This window comes from Pelobates fuscus, chromosome 4, assembly GCF_036172605.1.
Source record: "Pelobates fuscus isolate aPelFus1 chromosome 4, aPelFus1.pri, whole genome shotgun sequence".
NCBI classification, from domain to species: Eukaryota; Metazoa; Chordata; class Amphibia; order Anura; family Pelobatidae; genus Pelobates; species Pelobates fuscus.
Window position 1 is genome coordinate 206,022,455 of NC_086320.1, and position 22,686 is coordinate 206,045,140.

Sequence of the window (22,686 nt, forward strand, 5' to 3'; positions counted from 1 at the left end):
ACAGATTAACGGCCACAGTCCGCGGTACCACGTCAAAATTTGAAAAGATGTGGCAAGCCTGTGGCTGCTCACTGTAAAATAAAATTACATAAATTACAATAAAGGGGGGCGGACCTATTGTCTCCCCCGTCCCCCACCCTGAGCGGCCATTAAGATAATGAGGGGGGGAGGACGACCTACTGTCCTCCCCCCAGGCCCTCACTCCTGAGCAGTGGGGGCCCTAGATAAGAATGGTGGGGGGAGGGGACCTACCATCCTCCCCCCTGGCCCTAAAACAAAAAACAATAAGAGGGGGGGGAGACCTACTGTCCCGCACGGCCCCCACCCCTGAGCGGCGGGTGGGGGCCCTAAATGAAAATCCCCCCCCCCCCAATCAAGGTGACTAGGGGTCCCAAGCCCCTAGTCACCCCCCCACCCAAATCAAACTATCCCCTACCTACCCCCCTCACCCTAAAAATAGTGAGGGGGGAATAAAATAACTAACCTTTATAAAAAAAAAAAAAAAAAAAAAAATTACCATTTGACGTCTTCTTTTTTCTAAAATCTTTATTTTTCAGCCCCCAAAAAGGCCAAATAAAAAGCCATCATACCCGTCGAACTTAAAATAAAAGAAAAACCTGAGGAAAAAGAAAAAACCAGAGCGCAAAAAAAATAATCCATCTTCACCCATGGAGGGGTGAAGCCAATCAGAGTGCTCTTTGTCATTTTACACAGCGTGGGAAAGTTCTTTGGAATTTTCCCACGCTGTGTAAAATGACACAGAGCACTGTGATTGGATTGCTTGAAATCCATCCAATCACAGTGCTCTGTATCATTTTACACAGCGTAGGAAAATTCCAAAGAACTTGGTGTGTGTCCCCTATCGTTATTTAAGGCCCCCACCCACTGCTCAGGGGTGGGGGCCAGGGGGAGAGGACAGTAGGTCCCCCCCCCTTATTGTTTTTTTAGGGCCCTGGGGGGAGGACAGTAGGTTATTGTTATGTAGGGGGCCCCCACCAGCCGCGCAAAGGGGGAGGGGTGGTGAGGTTAGTTTTTTTTTTTTTTTTTACAGTGAGCAGCCACAGGCTCGAAACTCCGATCCTATTCATTGCCACAGGCTGCTCACTGCTTACTAGACATGCCCCTACTCGTGGTATAGCGAGTAGGGGCATATTATTTACTAATACTAAGTAATCTTTACTTAGTATTAGTAAATTTGGCTGATAGACCAATGTAGGTCTTTCAGCCTTTTAGTAGATAACTCCCTAATTCCCACAGTATCAGGGAGCTATCTACTAAGCGGCTGCAAGATGCAGCCGCAGCAATGAATAGGATCGGAGTTTCATTCATTCGAATGAAATTGCGATCCGAACAAAGTGACGAATTGCGTTCTAAAAGAAACGAACATACTGTTCTCATTCAGTTAGAACGCAATTCGGCAGTTTCGTCTAAAATGACAGGAAGCATCGCGGGAACACAGAGGAAAGGTAAGAATTATGGGAAAATTGCTCTGACCAGCAGAAATTAAGCACACTTTGCTCCTCCGCTGATCAGAGCTGGTCAAGCGGAGGAATCCTCCATAAGGCAAAGAGTCCCTACTTTGCCTTATGATTTCAAAGAAAACTAAAGAAGACAGGAAGAAACAGAGAACAGATCCTGAGAGAGGGGGAGAAGAGGAAGAGATTGAGGAAAGGTAAGTTCGGCATGACAGTGCCGCTTTAAATGTAAGAGGAGATTAAATAATATCCAGTTTGCCCATACAAACGGTTCTACTAAATATTTTATATTCTTCTTCACACAAACTGCTTTTGAGCTCATTTATTTTCAGCTTTCAATTTTTTTTTATCAATAACTTTATATGAACTTAAACCTGTATTCACGCATTTATAAAATTAAAACGGCATGATGTATGTACAACTCATATGCTAAAGGACTAGAAAACATTGATTAATACAAAGTTGAGTAATTGAGGGTATTTTTAAAATAGGTCAATATTATCTTGTGCACCTGGAAAAAGATGTTAAAAAAAAAAAAAATTATTTTAGCAATCTTTTTCTAATTTATCATTGGACAAAAACACTGTTCTAAATCATAAAAAAAAAAAAAACAAGCCTTTTAACTTTTGAGGTAGTTCAGTAAACAGATTATATAAATCTGTTTTCAAGCGTAACCATTTATAAATCATCCGATTTTGCACACGTTCTTCTAGAGACAATCTCTTCATATTCCTTTTGGGATAGAAGTCCATCTGTAATAGTTTTGCTCTCTTCAAATTTTGGTAACACAACTGCAATGTAACCCTCAGTTGATGGCTATTGGGTGATAAAAAAAGAAAAATAATTCAGCAGTATAAACATATAAAGTGCAATCTCAAAAAGGTATTTACCAGTAACATTTTTACTAGTGAAATTCAAATTTAAGGCCAGAGTAGCCAAACTGACAGCATAGTGACGTTGACTTTTTTTTTCTAGTTTAGCTATTTAATTTTAAATTCACTTTAAATTCTCACTTTGTGTATAGCCCTGTGAGTTATAATTGGCTATTACAAACCTTTGATAAGAAAAAGGAGATACTACGCTTACTTAACTTTATTAAAACTGTTAAGAAAACTGCACTTGGCATGATGTGTGAGGATTTAAAAATTTCATTTTCTCTACATCATCCTCATACACGCAGGGTCCAAGCATAACTTAGAATATGAAATGTGTGCAATTGTCAACGGTCTCTGACACTGCCCTTGCGTACTACAGTTGTATCACTTGTCAGTGTAAAAGAGCATTTAGCTGCATCTTTATTTTCAGAGGGAACTGCCTTGTGCAAATATATCCTGTTTAAGAGAATTAAAACAATTAAAAAAAAAAAATATATATAAATATTACGGATTCAAATACAATCTCCCAGCCAGCAAGATGGACATGCAACACGTCCTTTTTCGGACTTTAATTTTTTTTATTTCACATTTATTTTACCATTAGTATTGGAAGGTTTTAAAAACTGCCAGAGGTTAAACCATATTCTGCAGTGTGTACTCAGAACCCATCAGGATATTTGTTAAAGTATCTGAACCACTATATAATAATAAGTCAATTCATTATAGTAAAACCACTGACTACAATCAGTGCCAGAGGATTTATTACTGTATGTTTTCGAACATTTCTAACCTGTCCATTTAAGATAGTTAAGGTTTAGCCCAGGAGTAGGCAACCTTTGGCTCTCCAGATGTTGTGGACTACATCTCCCATAATACTCACAGCCACAATGCTGACAAAACATCTAGATTGTCAAAGGTTGCCTATGCCTATATTTGCCAAAATACCTCTCTAACTACTCCCATGTTTACATCAGACCAAATGCTAGCCAAGACTAGTTTCCTACTGAAGGACAGCTACCTAAATAAGTTCCCCAAGCAATAGATTACAGCTTACTCACACATGCTGTTAAAAGTATCATGCTTTTTGACCTTGTACCAATATGAAGAATACATGGTAACTAACATATCTGGGTAAAGTGATAAATTACCTTTTCTTGCAACAGTTCTGGGTTTTCAAGGATACGCTCATTTACTTCTAATAAACGACCTCTGATGCAACTAAAAGACCAATGAATGAATTAAATTTTCATAGAAAACCTTCCAAAGCCAGTATAAATATGATAAAGCATTCAATTATTTTTGCTGTCACCAATATTCCATACACCATTGAGAAAAACCAAGACATCTGTCAAAATGTGTTAATGGGACACTATTGTCACCAGAACAACTATAGCTTATTGCATTTGTTCTGGTGAGTAGAATCATTTCCTTCAGGCTTTTTGCAGTAAACACTGTCTTTTCAGAGAAAATGTGGTGTTTACATTACAGCCTAGGGATTCCTCCACTGGCCACTCCTCATATGGCTGCTAGAGGTGCTTCCTGGGGCAGTGCTGCATACTGTGCAGCACTGCCATTCAGTGTATCCACCCTCTGCCTGCAGACACGTAACTTTCCTCATAGAGATGCATTGATTCAACAAATTTATATGAGGAGATGTTGATTGACCAGGGCTGTGTTTGGCTTGTGCTGGCTCTGCCCCCTTGAAAAGCTCAGCCAATCCAATGCTTCCCTATGGGAAAGCATTGTGATTGGTTCAGATCACCACTTCTGATAATGGCAGACCATGGGTAGATCCAGCAGCAGCAGTCTGGAATAAAGTAATATTTTGCTATATTTAGGGGAGCATGAGGTGCTACATAGTGGTTTTAACACTCTATGGTCAGGAATACATGTTTGTGTACCTGACCCCTAGTGTTCCTTTAAGGTTCACATTAAAATTTATAATGTAAATAAAAACACTAGATTTATAATGTAAATAAAAACACTAGAAAACAAACAGATTTTAGGAGTAGTAGAATACTTTAAAAAGAGTGAACGTCTGAGTACTGTAACAGCTACAGAGCGCACAGTTTGACACTTCGCTGTGGTGCCCATGATCAAGAGCCTCTTCACATGAATTTATCTTTCAACATAAGTAAATCAATTCCAGCCGAATTTGGACAGAATTCTTTAGCTGAGAAGGTCAACTGACGATCTCCACCAATTACTTATGTTAGTTGGCGGACAGTGTCCACCAATTAACAAATTTGATTCATGTAATGCAGAAGAGAACTTCTACTGTAAGTGTATTCGTGAAAAAGTGACTAAACTGAGGGGCATCCAGGCAAGTACCAAACTGTGATTCAACTATGGAATGGAGTGAGAGGACTCTTGGCACCATAAACACTATAGTGTGCTGTCTTGGTTTTGGTGCATAGAATTCAGACTATTACTGTTAGAACATACACACTAATCATACCATTGGCACAGGCATTGAATACCTTACCAAAATAAAATGCAACAAAAATAAATAAAATACATCACAAATTTTAACTGGGGACACAGGTAAGGCATGACATGTGTGGTAGCTCTTCTTTTCATAAAAATCAGAACATCTTACCTGTAAATAGTATATTCCTCACCATCAGAACACAATATTCTACATAAAGGAGCAAATTCTGTAAGGAACTGGGCACCCTTAATTAGAAAAGAATGCATGTTAAAAGCAAAATATATTTTACAATGGGTCTTTTTCTAGTTTAGGGCTCCTAATGCAACAGTTTAGGGGAGGGGTAGGCAACCTTCGGCACTCCAAATGTTTTAGACTACATCTTTCGTGATGCTTTGCAAGCATTTTGGTTGTGAGAGCATTATGGAAGATGTAGTCCACAACATCTAAAGTGCGAAAAACACTCCCCTAATGTTAATGGAGATGACATGTTGCATATACAAGTATTCTAAGGGAGACCAGTAGGGCGGCTACGGGAGAGTAAAATATTGTCCATACGCGCATTGCCATCCAAACGCTAATCCAATTTTATGAACTCCTGAAACTGTAGGGGAAGGTTCTGAATTTTAAAATTTAGGGGTCCTGGTTAAAAAAAAAAAAAAGAGAAAGGACACCTCAGACAGGACCCATTAGATGGTGGAAGCTGAATGGGGCTGCAAAATTGGGGCTAAAAACTGCAGCATCGGTGAAATATTGTGTGCCACTTTATACTTTCACCACCTCGATGTATGTAATGCATTCTTATAATCTGGTACGCACAACACCATATAATCTTTCTACGCGCAACAATGGCAAAAACAGAAGTAATTGACATACTGTGTCTACGTAAGTTTTAATGACATATTTAGTGCATTATATAGAGCAGGGTTAGGCAATCTTGGGCCCTCAAGAGGTCTTATGACTGTAAGAGCACTGTGGGAAATGTAGTCCACAACATATCAAGTACTAAAGGTTGCCTAACCCTGATAAAGACAATGGATTAAAATGTTAGTGACTTTAGGTTTCAATTTATTTTGTTTTTTAGATTTATTTTAAAGGGTCCCAAGGTGCACTACTTAGTAGGTCTGGTTACACACCTCTAATCACAAGTCTCTCATACTGCATTATGGGGACTAGTCTTAACCCCAAATCTTCTGTTCTGCCAAGGATAATACACTGATCAGCCACAACATTAAAACCACCTGTCTAAAATCAAGTAGGTCCCCCTCAAAAAAACGCTGTGATGCATCAAAAGCATGGACTCCACAAGAACTCTGAATGAGTCTTGTGGTATCTGGTACCACAACATTAGCAACAAATCCTTCAAGTCCTGCAAGTTGCGAGTTGGGGACTCCATGGATCAGATTTGTTGTTCCAGCACATCCCACATATGCAGATTAAGATGTGGTGAATTTGTAAGCCAAGGCAACACTTTGTCATGTTCCTCAAACCATTCCTGAACATTTTTTGCAGTGTGGCAGGGTGCATTATCCTACTGAAAGAGGCCACTGCCAGAAGGCAACACCAATGCCATGAAAGGGTGTGCATGGTCTGCAACAATCTCTATGTAGTTGGTACCTGTGAAAGTAACATCCACACGATTGCCAGGACCCAAGGTTTCCTAGAAGAACATTGTTCAGTGCATAACACTGCCTTTGCCGACCTGCCATCTTCCCATAGTACATCCTACTGCCATCTCTTCCCAAAGTAAACAGGACACACGCATCTGCCTATCCACAACAAAAACGTGATTCATCAGCCATGGGTACATTCCCCCACGGTCTATTTCTGATGTTCACAACTCCATTAAAAAAGTGCTTTTGGCAATTGACAGGGGTCCTCATGGGCATTCTGAATGGTCTACAGTTACGCAGCAAACTGTGATGCACTGTGTGTTCTGACATAGTCAACATTGCATTTTGCAGCAATCAGAGATACAATCACACAGAAGAGCTACTGTATCAGTCGGGCTTGGGCATCTATGACCCTGAAGCCAGTTCACTGGTTGCCCTTCCTTGCACCACTTTTAGTAGGTGCTAACTACTACTACTACTACCGGGAACACCCCACAAGACTTGTCATATTGGAGATGCTCTGACCCAGTCGTCTAGCCTTCACTATTTGGCCCTGTCAAAGTAACTCAGATCTTTTACCTTGCCCATTTGTTATTGCTTCAAGCACATGAAATTCAAGAACTGTTCACTTGCGGCCTAATATATCCCGTCCCTTGACAGGTGCCGTTATAATTCTAAAATCAATGTTATTCATTCACTTCACCTGTCAGTGCTTTTAATGTTGTAGCTAGACATTGTAGGGTAATTTTTTTTTTTTTTTTTTTTTTTTTAAGGGGACACTCCAGGCACCCAGACCACTTCTGCCCATTGGAGTGGTCTGGGTACCAACTCCCACTACCCTTAACCCTACAAGTGTGATTATTGCAATTTTTATAAGCTACAATAATTACCTTGCAGGGTTAACTCCTCCTCTAGTGGTTGTCTACTAGACAGCCACTAGAGGGCACTTCCTGGTTTCTAGCAAAGGTTTCTAGGACCTCCAGCGTCGCTAAAATCCCCACAGGGAAGCATTGAAAGCATTTTTCAATGCTTTCCTATGGGGAGGTATAATGCGCGTGCGCATTAGGTCTCATCCCGCCAGCGGCCGCGCATGCGAGGGACATAGGCAGTGGTTTCAGGTAAGTCACTGAAGGGGTTTTCACCGCTTCAGCAATATGGGATGGAGGGGTGGAAGGGAGAGGGGACCTGCAGTGCCAGGAAAACTATTTGTCCCTTTAACCCCTTAAGGACACATGACGTGTGTGACATGTCATGATTCCCTTTTATTCCAGAAGTTTGGTCCTTAAGGGGTTAAAGAGCATTTCCAATCTTCATATAAAGGATCGGTCGATAATCACCGGCAGTATCGATAATGAATGGGTGGGTCAGCGCATCCATAAGGAGGCACAGGCCCGGGGGCGGAGGGGGTGTGCCATTTCAAAGTGACTGGCAGGAGGTGGGCGCACAGTGCTCCCTCCTGCCAGGCACTGTGTAGCACAGCCAAGCCGAGCAGTGCGCACCGCGGTACAGAAACTTATGTTTCCTGTACCCGGCCGGACTGAAAGGAAGTGCTGACGGAGAGAGCACTTCCTGTCAGTCCGGCCGGGTACAGGAGACTGAATCTCCTGTACCGTGGTGCGCACTGATCCACTCCCAGGAGACACACCAGGGAGTGGGGGTCAAGGAGGGGCAATAAGGGATGTGAGGGGGGGTGGAAAGGAACACTATGGGGGGAGGGTGGTAAGGAACACTATAGGAGAGAGCGGGGGGGTGAAAAACACTAGGGGGGAGAGAGGAACATTAAGGGAGGACACTAAGGTACAGGAATGGAAAAGGAACACTGGGGTAGGGGGGATATTAAGTGGAATGGGGGGCACCGAGAGACACTAAGAGGGGGCACTAAGAAGGTAAGAGGGAAGGGGTTACTACCGCACATATTTACACAGAAACTCACTGCATCCACTACACAAACACACACTAATCAAATACTCTCACTGCATTCACTACACACACAAATATTCTTAAAAACATAAAAGAAAATCTGAATGGCATGTATATTTTGTGCATTTACCACTTTAAAAAAAAAAGATTTACAAAAAAAAATACCGTAAATGTACAGAACATTGGTAAGCTATTGGCCTGAAAGTTCACAGATTATCAGTATCAGCTCAAAAAAAAATCAAAAAAATCAATATCTGTCGATCCCTACTTCATATAGTCTACTCTAAAATCTGACAGAGTAATGTCGCTGTCATCACTACATACACAGCGCAGTTCATAGTTTAGTGAACCGTGTTACACTTTGCACATGTGTAAGCCACAAATAACATATGCACTGCAGAACAGGGAAACAAATAGACCCTTGCTACATTGAGCTGCATGTTCCAGGCTGTTGCAGGCTGTGTAAACACACAACTCGTAAGGATCTTATGATAGCGAAAAATCATTGACACAAGAAAGTCTGGGAGCGGTCTTATAGCTTCATTGGAGGTTCAAGAAAAAAATCCAACCAAAAAAAGTATGTTTCTAATACAGAACAGATTGCCTTGAATAATATCACATGCTAAAGAACAAAAATGAATGGAAAGTAAGCAATACAAGGGTATGTTACAAAGCTAGGTTGGTTCTTGAAATTAGCTTTTTTTTTGTCCATATCCATGTAACACCTCCTGCAGTTTATTCCATATTTAACTAAACTGACAGAAAGCTCATGATTTCTTTGAAGAACAAATATATTGTTCGTTCTATAGCGGATTATTAGAAAACTAGTGAAAACAATGTGAGGATGGAAACAATTCATAAGCATTTTTTTTATAAACTACACGAAAGTAGATTGAATGTCTCATGAGCTGAAAGAAGAAAAAAAAAAAAAGGCCAAGCCCTCACCCGTTTGGATTTCCCAGACACTTTATTCTGCAGCCTGCTGCAGTTGGGACTGATCTGGTAATTGATGTTCTGAATTGTTTTTCCAGTTTGAAGAAGTGGGTGGCATTCTGCTAGCGTGATAACACAAATTCTGAGGAAAGAAAATTAATACAGAAATTAATTAAACTATGTCTTGGAGGGTCAATTAATGTTTTACAACTCTATTTTGCCCTGAATTCCCAGGCTGGCTTTCTGCACACCACAGCTCATGGTTCAGAGACGGAAAAATAAAATGGTGTAAGTGATTCTTGGGGAATCTGCAAACAAACAGGATTTTAAGTTGGCTAGAGGGCATCAATGTTTTTAACTATACACACACACACACACACACACACAAAAATACACTTTGTTTAAAAATGTAAAAAAAAATAGAAAATGAAATTATATATATATATATATATATATATATATATATATATATATATATATATATACACACACACACACTTATTTATTTTGTGCATGAGCACACACGCAGACAGAAAAAAACACCAATACAGATATGCAATCACAGGTCTTCTTAAATGGAGATTTCTAGTAGTGTTACAACAAAAATATGGATCAACATTTCAAACCCACCGGGGTTATTCACTAAACTTCGAATGCACTATACCGAATAGAGCAAAACCATTCAGACTGAAATTAAACAATGTCTGGATTTTGTAATTCACACCCCAACTGGGCCTAAATTCGGTCTGCATCTCAGCATACCGAATGCCGGACAGCTGAAATCCGAACTGCATGCTGTTACTCCCAGCAAGGAGTCTTCAAATCTGGCCCAGGATTAACCAAAAAAAAACAAAAAAAAACATACATGTTTGCCCATAGGCAGTACCAGCAGCCAACAACCACATTAAAAATAAATAAATAAAATAATAAAATACAAGTTGTACTAAGGTCAATAAGACCTCCATATTACTAGGTATAAGTTACCTCCATATGCCGCACTTGCCATGCGAGAGGTGGTGTCATGTCTGCTAAATGTTTAAAATTAGCAATGCCATTGCTGTCCAGTTGCTGGAAAAAGGGCCCCACCCTTTGTCAATGTTTTTTGGCGGACACTAGGTCTTCCTCCCCTTTAATATTATAATTAGGGCCCCCACTTGTCACTCTCCCATGAATTTTAGAGTAGCCTTCAACCATGTGTCTCCCCACAGTTATTTCACAGGCTCCATCCCCATTTAGTTTTACATGTTTAGGAGACATGCACCACCTGGTACATAGCAACTGGGGGCATATGGAGGGCTACTAAGTGATGTGTACACCCACTACATAATTATCCCTTGCACCACTGATTTTTTTTTACTCCCAACTATTTGTCTGCTGGCTGTTAGTGCAACCAGCGTGCAAGTAGTACTTCACATTATCAATTCACTTGTAAAAAGCAAGTGAATGATAATTTGCAAATGTGCCGGATACATTTAGTTGCTGATAAAGGTCCAATTTCTGTGCCTTATATTGGTTTACATGTGGATATTATGGATTTTCTTAACTCTTCTGCATGAATGAAACAGAATCAGCCTGACTGACAGACTTCTCACGTTGTTTGGAAATCTGTGAATTGCCAATGTGGTCGGAATTCAGTAATTTTTAAGTGAATAATGTTAACCTTGAAAAGGACCCACTGGGATTGAAACACGACTTTGTTACAAACTGTAAATATAACCATTTATTAAAACCTGCGAGTGCATCTCTCCATTCCTTGGATATGCACCCAATCATTTTCTGTAAGAGACCATGCAAGGATGAGTGCTGGGATTGCAAAGTGTACTTGCCCTCTGTAAATAGACATATACTCCATTTCAAGAGCATAAATAATAATCTTTACCATGTGATATCAAAAATTGTATATTATGGTATATGGTATATTACAATATTCAAATTCCCTGCTGCAAGGCGCGATGTCATCCATGACGCCATACAGTTCATGGACCTCTAATGTTAGGTTAGCCTTGACATGTATTTTAATTCAGGACTCTGCATATAGTGATATTAAGAGAGAGATGCAGATTCTACTGCTCCAGCTTCTTTAGCCTACAACTCACTATCAAAAGAGGAGCTAAATTAAATGAGCATTCCAGAACAATAACCACAACAGCCACTGGAGTGGTCATGGTACCAGGAGTGCTCTAGCACCATCCCACAGTAAGTAGTCAAATCATTTTAGTACAGTATGATTACTCACCCAGGTCCCTCTGGCACCAGTCATTTTGAATTATTTTTTTTTTTATAGAATGGTTTACCTGTTTGAATGTTGCAAAATGCAGTGGTCTTCAGAAAGCTTTCCTTTTACATCTGAAAGACAACCGATGCCATAAATGAATAAAAACTATGATATTATACTACAGCAGGTTTAGAAGTAGCAATTGCAGTAAAACTAAAAACCTCAGTTATTTAAATGTGCATAGAGATTTGGTACAGTGCACAAGTCACTTGTCACAATGGCCAAATAAGCAAAACTTTGTGAAGACAATTATTAAGTGTAAAGGCCTCCCTTTGCTTTATATAAAATTATAAATACAATGTCCTCCTTGTATAAAATTACTTTTAAAGTTTTACCTGGAAAGCAATGTGATGCCATCGTGAAGTAAGCCACATGTACTAAGACTGCTTACAAAGCAAGTCATTGTTAATCAGAATATAAACATATAACATTCCTTGCGCTCAGGCTGTGTGCATTCAGCAAGCGTCACCAAATGTAAACATATCGGTAGGTAGGCTTGCACGCACGCTCTTCACAATATTAAAAAAGTTATACTTTATTAAAACAGTTTAAAATTACAGATCAACGTTTCAGTGAAAGTCCCAAATGGGGACTGAAACATCGATCTGTATTTTTAAACTGTTTCAACAAAATATAATTTTTAATATCTTGAAGACCGTGAGTGCAAGCCCACACACAATTATTTATTTTTGGTTAAAACTATTTTTATTAGGATTGTCAAAGATCGTTTACAAATCCCAACAAATTTAGTTGTCATAGTGCATTGCATTGATGATCGTCAATTCGAGACATTGTGTTCATTAGAAAATGACATACATTCCAGCTTCATTTTACTTTTGGAAAACCTTTAACAAATAAAAAATAACTGTGTTATAACCAATGACTCACTATGTGACCATTCGTTGGTGTCCAAGCAAAAGAGCGTACAGATTGGCTAGCTATTCATAAGTCTCAAATTAAATGAACCAAGCTCAAGCAAAAACGTAAATATATAATTCCCAAAACAGTGCCACCTCCGTGACTTACTTTTGGTAGTTCAAAGAATTAGGGTTTTTATTTTTTGAATAATTTGCCATATTGGAAAACATAGTGGCTGGTGGCAGACCAATTCCAACGTTAGACGTGTAACTTGGGATTATGCTAGAATAAAATAATTATGAAAAAAAAAAAAACTTGCTGCATTCAGCAATGTCTCTTGAATGCATCATTGATGTGGTCACATTTCCCTGTGGTCACGTTTTCTTACATGGCACTAAAGGAAAATCCATTCGGTCATGACAAACAAAGGTTTAAACCACTGGTTCACAACTTTTGACAGGGACCCAAATTATGTACATGGCATCAATTTAGTGACCTGTTCTACTGTAAAATGGTTCAGTGATCCATTCTAAAACTGTAATATAAAATGTTATCAAGTAAATTCTTCAAAAAACACTTTCACAAGAGTTTCCTGGTGTTTAATGTGTCTTGACGGCACTCGGGAAGGCTACAATAACAATTATAAAAAAGTTTAATAAACTCATTGCATTCAGAAAAATGGTGCAAAAAAAGGTATTCACAATAGAAACCAGTAGATATACACCACTGTTTTACATCAGGTATAATATCTGACCACCCAAATGTTGCTAAACACCCAGGAGCATAACCATCTGTGGATTCAGAAAGGTTTTGTCCATCAACATCCTGGAAGGCCAGAGTTTGAGGTCCCTGGTTTATCTCTCAAATTACTTTTCTGTATTTTGGTGCCTAATCTAACCAACATGAACCACATATTAAAAAGGTAAACTATAGTCTCTAGAATTAGTACAGATTATTGTAGTGGTTCTGGTGTCTGTACCACGAGCCTGCAGGCCTTTCAATTTAAACGGATGCATTTGTACTCCTGACTCTACAGTGTTATTTTAAGGTGAAAGAGACGATGGTCCCTACCTAAACAAACTTAAAATCTTGAAAACAAAGTTAAAGTGTTGTTCCACAATCCAAACATTTAATGAGTGCGTCAGTCTCTTAGGGACACTGCATGCAACTATATGCTGGTCAATTTTTGCCTCATTCCTCTTTGACTGGCTAAATTATTCCTAGTCTGTGATCATGTCATAGTTAATTAAGTAAAATAAATAGTTTTTACTTGCCTTATTCCCCAGTGCACCATTCTCACCGTGGACGTCACTTCTCCTCTGGCTGAATTCATCATTACGGATTATGTCAACCAGTCCAATTATTCCCCATGGAAGCATTGGAAGGCTACTGCACACATGCAGCAGTAGTAGTGCTGTGCTAATAAGCAACTCCTCAGAGATGCATTGACTCAATGCATCTTTATGAGGAATGTTTGGCATTTCCATGCATAGTTAGAGATGCCGATTGACCGTCATCTAATCTTTGCAGGACCGCAACCAGGAAGTCCCTTTAAATGCTGTCCGAGTGACAGCCACTAGAGGTGGCATTAGACTGCAATGTAAACTCTCTATTTTCTCGGATAAGGCAGTGTCTACAATGCTGTCTCTGCAGGGACAGTCTCTTCTTTGTCCCAGAACTATAGTCACCAAGACCACTTAATCTGAATTAAGTGGCCTGGGTGCAGAGTCCCTGTCCTTTTAACCCCTTAAGGACCAAACTTCTGGAATAAAAGGGGATCATGACGTGTCACACATGTCATGTGTCCTTAAGGAGTTAACCTTCCAATGTAAAAATTGCAGATTTTGAGAATTGTTGCAGTGTTAAGTCCACCTCAAGAGGTACTTGCGCTGCACTGTCCGTTTAAAGCGTGATCACGTGATACGGAAGCCTCATTGGCAAGTATTGATTCAGTGCTTTCCTATGTGGAATATTTTAAAATAGATGCTCAGCACTTGCTGCACATGTGTATTAGATTCACAATGCTCCTCTGAGAAAAAAGGTCAGTTAAACTTTATTATTTTTACATGTTTAATGTACCAGGGTGAGGGAGGGCAGCAAAATAGGAGTAGGGCATTATAGTGTTAGGAATAGATTGTTCTTACAATTTTTTATTTTTTTTTTTTTAAAGAAAAAGCTGAAAAATTTGGTTGAAATGTTAGAATATCAGCAGTTTTTGTTTTGACTATGTTCAACAGCACAGTGCTTACCTGGCTTGTACCATCTTGTAAAATAACGATCTACAACTGAAGGGAATTCAGGGTGATTTCGACACTCTTCTGCCATCTACAGAGGATACCGCAGTACTGCTACAAATCTATGTTCTGTACCTGCAATAGAAAATGCAACCACAAATGGTAACTGAAAATACATGCCATAGATTGTGCAACCAAGCCCCATATAACCACCTCAAGTTGCAATATTTGACAAATATAAAGGGCATAAATATGCAAGGCTTAGGGTCCATACAGTACTATTTTTAAGCTATATTTACATGGGAACACCACTGATCTTAAACCAGAAATGTATCTACCGGTACCAAAACTTGGCACAGTGGGACAGCAATTAATGGCACTTAAGTACTACTCGGACCTCTGTACAAAGTCTTTAAGGGAGTGAGTGGCACTGGGGGACAGCTTCTTACCACTAGCTTTGCTCCATGATGGCAGCCCTTGGACTGTGGACAGGTAAACAGGTTGAACTGACTAACACAAGCAGATATCACTTTCAGCAAATGTATTTGAAATCTTTAACACCAAGGCATCGAGAAATGCTCAAGGCCAGATTAGTTTCTTTGCTCCACACCAATATGGTATGGATATAGTTTTATATTTAATAGACTACAATTCTGTATTTACTCATGCTTATTTTCTGCATTTGAATCTCTCTTAAGTATTTATGCCATAAACAGGAAACTGTGGAATTATTTTTCCAGTTCTGTTATGTTGTTGTAAAATACACAAATCCCTTGGCAACTCTCAATTTTATTTTTATCATGTAACAGTTCTTGAATTATACTAATCTATAGCATTTAAAACAGCCACCTCACTGGTGATATGACCACTACTAGCAGGGAGGAAGAATTTGTATATGTACTCCAATTTTTCAGGCTGCAAAAAAATAAAATAAGAATAGGAAGTCTATGAATGATTATGGCGGACTAACCGCAGATCTTATCAATTATGTGCAAGAAGATACCACAGACATTTTCAGTTACTGTAAGTGAAGTGAACTGGAAAAAAAAAAAGTTTAAACTCTCAATTCTTTGATCCATATATAAGGTATAAGGGTATAAAGGATATTGCCCAAGATTGCTTGGATTCTGCATTGGCTGATGAATAACTGAAAAAGTAAATGGCTAATGGAACTAGTGCCACAACTTGAAAAACAAATGTAACTGGCTATTTTTTATTGGTCTTTTAAAACTAAGAATAAGAGCCAAAGAAAACAGTATCAAAGTTAAAAAACAAAAACAAAGCCAAAATATGGATATTTTGTAATTTATTTTTTTATTAAACGAAGAGCAACAATAATGTAATCTACTTGAGTCGTTTAACAAAAGGAAAAAATATATAATGCAAGGTAAATATGGCAAAAAGCTTTGTCAATGTTAAGAAAGACCATAAAGGTACATGGAGAGAAAAAAATAAATACATAAGTAAATACAAGTGTAAAGAGAAGAACCAACTGTGGCTGTGAACCACAATTCAGCTGATGGAAACAAAACATTCTTTCAACTTGTACTATTTCTCAAAGCATTACTGGAGTTATTTAGGCATTTGGTTTCATGAAAATGAATTGTTGGGAAGTCTAGTGAATATCAAATTTAAGACCAAAATATCTTATAAGGACCACTCTAGGCACCCAGACCACCTCAGCTTAATGAAGTGGTCAGGGTGCCTGGTCCCTCTAGGATTAACCCTTTTTTTTTTAATAAACATTAAAAACTGCTATGTTTATACTGAGGGTTAATCCAGCCTCCAGAGGCTCTCTCATTGACAGCCGCTAGAGGCGCTTGCGTGCTTCTCACTGTGAAAATCCCAGTGAGAAGACGCCAACGTCCATAGGAAAGCTTTGGAAATGCTTTCCTATGCGACCGGCTGAATGCGCGCGCGGCTCCTGCCGCGCATGCGCATTCAGCCAATGACGTCGCGAGGAAGGAGGAGAGGAGGAGGAAAGCTCCCCGCCCGGCGCTGGAGAAAGGTAATTGTTTAACCCCTTCCTCTCTCCAGAGCCCGGCGGGAGGGGGTCCCTGAGGGTGGGGGCACTCTCAGGGCACTATAGTGCCAGGAAAATGAGTATGTTTTCCTGGCACTATAGTGGTCCTTTAACTGGAAGCATAGCTGACTTGGAGATTTTTTTTTTCCCTGATTCATCTTTTGTAGCCATGAACTTGAAATTCACTTTGAATTCCTGACAGTTCTCACTGTAGTGAATGACTGATTCTCTTACCAATGTGTCAAGACAGTCATGAATGAGTAACTCTGTGTTTAGGATAAATCAGATTTCACTGGAGTTTCTTAGAGAATTGGTGTATTGTGGTATTAGGTAATACTAAGTGACTGCTAAAAGTGAAAAAGCAGGCTTTTTTTTTTAAACTCCCCCCCCCCTTTTTTTTTTATAGATATTTTTTAATCTTTGTTGATTTATGTAAAACCTTATATTTTTCTCCTTGCTGTTTTATTTTATAAACGTATTCATTTTTCTTAGATAGATATATGTGTGGCCCCTGGGGGTCCTAATTTGCAGAGGGGGGACTGTCTGGAAGCACAGATTGGAAATCTGGAGAGGCAAATTGCAACACAGAGAGATTGACAATCTTGAGAGGAGTCTCACTGAGCTCAGTTTAGTGGGAACAGGTAGTGTAGTTGGGGAAGATGAGACAGTTGGTGAACAGGCACATAGCTGGGTAACAGTGGCGCAAGGAAGCAGGGGGAGGGATGAGGTAAGGTTTAGCTAGTACTGATCGTGCAGCCTAACAGATTTGCCCGTTTGAGTGAAGATGTTGGGAACATCAGCTCAGGAGTAGCTGTACTGCAGGAAGCTGTTCCTTCTAACAGCCGTGGGAACAGTTCCTCTAGTACAGGTGGGGATGAAAGTGCAAGAAGTCTAGACAGGTTGGGGTGGCAGGGGACTCTATTATTAAGAGAGTAGATAAGGTAAAGTGCCACTCTGATCGTCTCAACCGGACAGTTTGCGGTCTCCCAAGTGCTCGCGGTTTGCGGTCTCCCAGGTGCCCGCCCAGCACTGGAGAAAGGTAAGTATTTAACCCTTTCCTCTCCCCAGAGCCTGGCGGGAGGGGGTCCCTGAGGGTGGGGGCACCCTCAGGGCACTATAGTACCAGGAAAACGAGTATGTTTTCCTGGCACTATAGTGATCCTTTAAGGATAGAGTACAAAGAGTTGTAATTAATGGTAAATTTTCAGGCTGGACAAAAGTGGTAAGTGGTGTCCCCCAGGGTTCTGTTTTGGGACCACTTCTATTTAACATATTTATAAATGATTTTGAAATAGGCATTAAAAGCTATGTATCAGTGTTTGCAGATGACACAAAACTTTGTAAAGTAATAAAATGGGGGACTGGGCACTAAAATGGCAGATGAAATTTAACGCAGAGAAATGCAAAGTTATGCACTTCGGGTTAAGAATGCACAAGCAAATTACACACTAAATGGTAGTGAATTAGGGATAACCACACACGAGAAGGATTTGGGAATTGTTATAGACAACAAATTAGGCAGCAATATGCAATGTCAGTCTGCAGTTGCTAAAGCCAGTAAGGTTTTGTCATGTATAAATAGGGGCATAAATTCTGGTGATGAAAATATAATTTTGCCTCTTTATAAATCGCTAGTGAGACCACACCTTGAATATGCTGTGCAATTTTGGGCGCCTGTTCTAAAGAAAGATATCATGGCACTAAAGTCCAGAGAATCTACAGAATTGATAAAAGGAATGGAGCCTTTTAGTTATGAAGAAAGGTTAAAAAAAATTAAATCTGTTTAGTTTGGAAAAACGGCGCCTGAGAGGGTTACGATAACTTTATACAAATATATTCGAGGCCAGTACAAACCTTTTTCTGGAAATCTATTCAAAAACAGGGCTATACATAGGACACAAGGTCACACATTTAGGCTAGAAGAAATTAGATTTCATTTAAGGCAAAGAAAAGGTTTTTATACAGTAAGAGCAATAAGGATATGGAATTCTCTGCCTGAAGAGGTGGTTTTGTCAGAGTCTATACAGATGTTTAAACTGCAAATGGATAAATACTTACAAAAACATAACATACATGGATATAATTTCTTATTAGTGGGGTAACAGCTGCTTGATCCAGGGAGACATCTGACTGCTATTTTGGGGTCAAGAAGGATTTTTTTCCTAGTTTGTGGCAAAATTGGAAGCGCTTCAGACTAGGTTTTTTGCCTTCTTTTAGATCAACAGCAACAATATATGTGAGGAAGGCTGAACTTGATGGACGCAAGTCTCTTTTCAGCTATGTAACTATGTAACATATTGACTGGCATAAACTCCTTAGTGAAAAAAACACTGAGGATAAATGGAAACTATTCAAACAAATATTAGAAAGGTTACACAGGGGAGCTAAAGGGAGCTGCTGGGAAGGTAAGTAAGCGCTTGCTGGGCCCCCACTGCACAGTCCCTGCCACAGGACCACCAGGGAATGCCATGGCCCCGCTCCCTGGCCAAGTAAGAACCGATATTGCCTAAAATACCGAATATCGGCCAGACCGATATAAGCGGTCGATTCCTAGATCCAGCCACAAGATATGCGAAGATTTGACTGGCATGGACTGACCCTGGGACTAAACCTAACCTGAAGAGCATTATTCGCTCATTATCCAGTCGCAACCCCTCTGCGCTCGCCACCAGGAGTTACCTGACGTGTAGCAGATCCTGACCAACGATGCTGTGGTTTACATTAATCTGGCACTCTAGTTCTAAACATTATTAATCTTGTGTATCAATCTTGTTTATCTTAATGCATAATTACCAACTCCACCACAGTGCATTTGGTCTGCTTAACCTGGGACCTGCTGTCTAGTCTAACGGGCACTGTACATGTTTCACTCTTTTGGTTTCATAATCATCACCCTTACTAAAAAGCCTGTTATTCAACCTAATTATGCATGATCACCAATATGTCTAGATAGTTAACGATGACAACTCACTATACATACTTTAGACATGTTTGATAAGCCTGTGACTCTGCTACCTAACTTAATGTGTGCAGTAATTATCTATGCCATATGCCCTGTTTAATTATGTTCTTCATTATCCTTGTTACTGCTGTTGTGGCATTACAAAAGTATGTATTAAATGATTGCACCACAAAAATAAAGAATTTTATTTTTTTTAAAGTGGGATTTGTGAAAATTGTGATTTTTGAATTAAAAACCAAAAAGCAGTAACATCAATTTTTTCCTATGGGGAGGGCGTAATAAGATCGCTGTGCATGCACATTAGGCCCTCCCCCCTCCGAGGGAGCTTGTGCTGGAATCGGGTGAGTACATAAAGGACTTTCTATCCTTTTATCTGCCACGGTCGGGGGAAGGGGGGGGTAAGGGAGAGAGATCAGAGCAATATCATGTTAGGAATAGATTTGTCTTCTTAACACTATTGAATCCCTTTCATGCAGTCTTGCAGATAAAACCAGTTTACTTTTTGCGATCCCTACATTCCTAGCGGCTGTCAGACTGTCACTGAGGGCTTTGGATTAAAACAGCTTCAATACTAGTCGATGGTCATGTGTCAAATGCGTCTCTATGAAAGACAATAGATTCAATGCTCTCGCAGAGAACTAATAAATTAGGTGAACACAGATTTCTGCAATGCTTCTCATCGTCAAGCCTGAAGATCTCACAATCGGAGGATCTAGATGCAGCGAAGAGTCTGTCCTGGCACTGGATGACAAGTAAATTAAAGGAACACTAAAGTGTCAGGAATACACCAAATGTGTATTGCTGGCACTATAGGCCTAATATCACCGTTTTAGGTGGCTGGCCTGGCTCTCCTCGCAGTAAAAAGGTGATTTACTTACATTCCCTCCAAACTTGATGATCTCAGCCAATCCAATGCTTTCCCATAAAGAAGCATTGGGAAGCTATTGTACATGTGCAGCAAAATGCAGCGTCAATCAGCATCTCCTCATAGAGATGCATTGAGTCAATGCATCTCTATGAGGAACGTTAAGCAACCTCCATGCAGGTCATTGAACATTTCACTGACCCAGGAATAACCTCTAGTGGCCATCTGAGTGACTGCCACTAGAGGTGTTCATAGGCATTAATGTAAACACTGAAGTTCTGGTGACGATAGAGTCACTTTAAGCACCTTTGGAGAAATACCAGAGGGCATGTGTTCTTGTTTGACATGTGAGTATATGGTAGTTATGAAGAAATGCCTGTCTGCGCAAGTATTAGTATGGAGTTTCTTAGAAGATGTCCAAATGCACATGTGCAAACTAAAATCATCATGAGGTGATTATGTCACCCGTGACAGAACTACTTGCACAATAGACAAGAAGAAATCGTTTCCCCGCCACCGTATTCATTAGAAACAACTGCAGGGAATTTACAAAAGTTAACAGTGGAAGATCAACATTCTGACACCCACAGACGTAACCATAAGAAATAAATCTTTTTGTCTTATGATATGTACTGCATGTGTTAAATTTTAATCAAATCAAAATGCCATCAGTATGAATATTTCAGAAGTATTTTATCTTTATAAAGACACAGAGCCACTTCAAAAGTGCGAGGTGTCATATAGATCCATTTGGGATGAGACTGCTAAAGCAAAGTTCAAAGGGCACTTGACTTTAAGACACTGACTCTAATCCAAAATCCTCCTAAATGCACCGTAGTAATGCATGATTACTGCATACGGTTACAGTGCCTTACCAAACACCATTACAATAACAATACAGCTCACAAAGTAAGGATGCTCATCATTATAAACTTGCCATTATGATATGGTGTTAGTTTCAGTGTGGCAACTTTGTAGCCTAAGTAGAATGAGAGGTTCCCCCCTACTAGACAAGAGATATACACATACATACATACATGCATACATACACACACACACGTAGTTCTTGCTGCAAACATGAAAAAATATTTATTAAAAAAATATTTGTAAGAGTTTGACAGCATACTGTCTAGCAGATAAATCAATTTTCTTGGACTTTCTGAGGTGTCTGAGAGTGCTATGCTTATATGAATAGATAATATATTGCATCACATTCCCCATTTTATAATGCTGCTTAGTTAGCATTATGGCACAAATACACCTTACAAAAATATAAATTATAGCTAGAAGTTAGTTATATTTTGAGATTGTATTCTTTGATCTTACTATTAGACGTGTGTCTCAGACAGAACCATAGCTTGTTACTGTACAGTAAGAGGGGCACGTGAGTGTATTCAACACAACAAAAAAGTTTTTTAAAAAAAACGTTTAAACTATTAGCCTTTGGCTATGCATTGAATGTAATAATGTTACATATAGCGATATAGAAACAGGCAGAACTTATTAAAACAAATAGAAACAAAACATTAAAATTGCTCATTTTCATGCATTGCTCCTATATCCCTGTTGGCACAACAATAAAAAGAACCAATAATAAGAGGTAGAGCCTGACTGCACAAGGAATGACCCTGTGGAAGAGGGAGCAGTAACAATGTTGGAATGCCGCGTTCCATGCCGTTTACCCGGTTTAAGTCGCGCTGCAGGATGGCAGCTCAGGATTCCATGTGACTTCCTGTCTGATGTAACTGACTATACAGCTCGCCGCCAGACAGATACAAGTGCTCTGCAAACAGACCAATGCTGATAGGCGGAGACACAGCAACTCACCAGGAAGTAGATTCAACACAAATAAAACCTGGAACTTAACCGCACGTTCGCTCTAGCTGATTCCACACAGGTTTCCCCCCATGTATCTGTTATCATAAGGAGGATAACAAAGTATATATGTGTTTTGTATCCCTTCTCATTTTTGAATGCGTCCTTTTATTTGGAATTGTCTATGGGCATTCCAACCTGTCATTCCTTTTAGTATGTCCCTATATTTCGTCTCAATTTATTTCCTACTAGTTATATGTAATATTTCAAATATGCTTATAAGAAATGTCATTCCTCTTTTCAAACTTATAATGTTTCAATATCATCCACAGTAAAATCCCAGCTGTATTACAGACTAGAGAGACATATTTCAACACCGCTTACAACTGGAATAATCATCCCATGCTCAA

At 39.5% G+C, this 22,686-nt stretch overlaps 1 protein-coding gene across 1 annotated transcript; it reads right to left on the bottom strand.

The window, feature by feature from the left end:
* Positions 1-2,069: 2,069 nt before the first annotated feature.
* ABITRAM (actin binding transcription modulator) lies at positions 2,070-22,255 on the bottom strand. Its single transcript, XM_063450570.1, has 7 exons — positions 22,144-22,255; positions 14,627-14,746; positions 11,539-11,590; positions 9,257-9,386; positions 4,950-5,026; positions 3,499-3,568; positions 2,070-2,291 (listed from the first exon to the last, which is right to left on the bottom strand). The coding sequence occupies exons 2-7, from the start codon at positions 14,700-14,702 to the stop codon at positions 2,154-2,156; spliced, it is 543 nt and encodes a 180-aa protein (XP_063306640.1). The 5' UTR covers positions 14,703-14,746; positions 22,144-22,255; the 3' UTR covers positions 2,070-2,153.
* Positions 22,256-22,686: the final 431 nt, after the last annotated feature.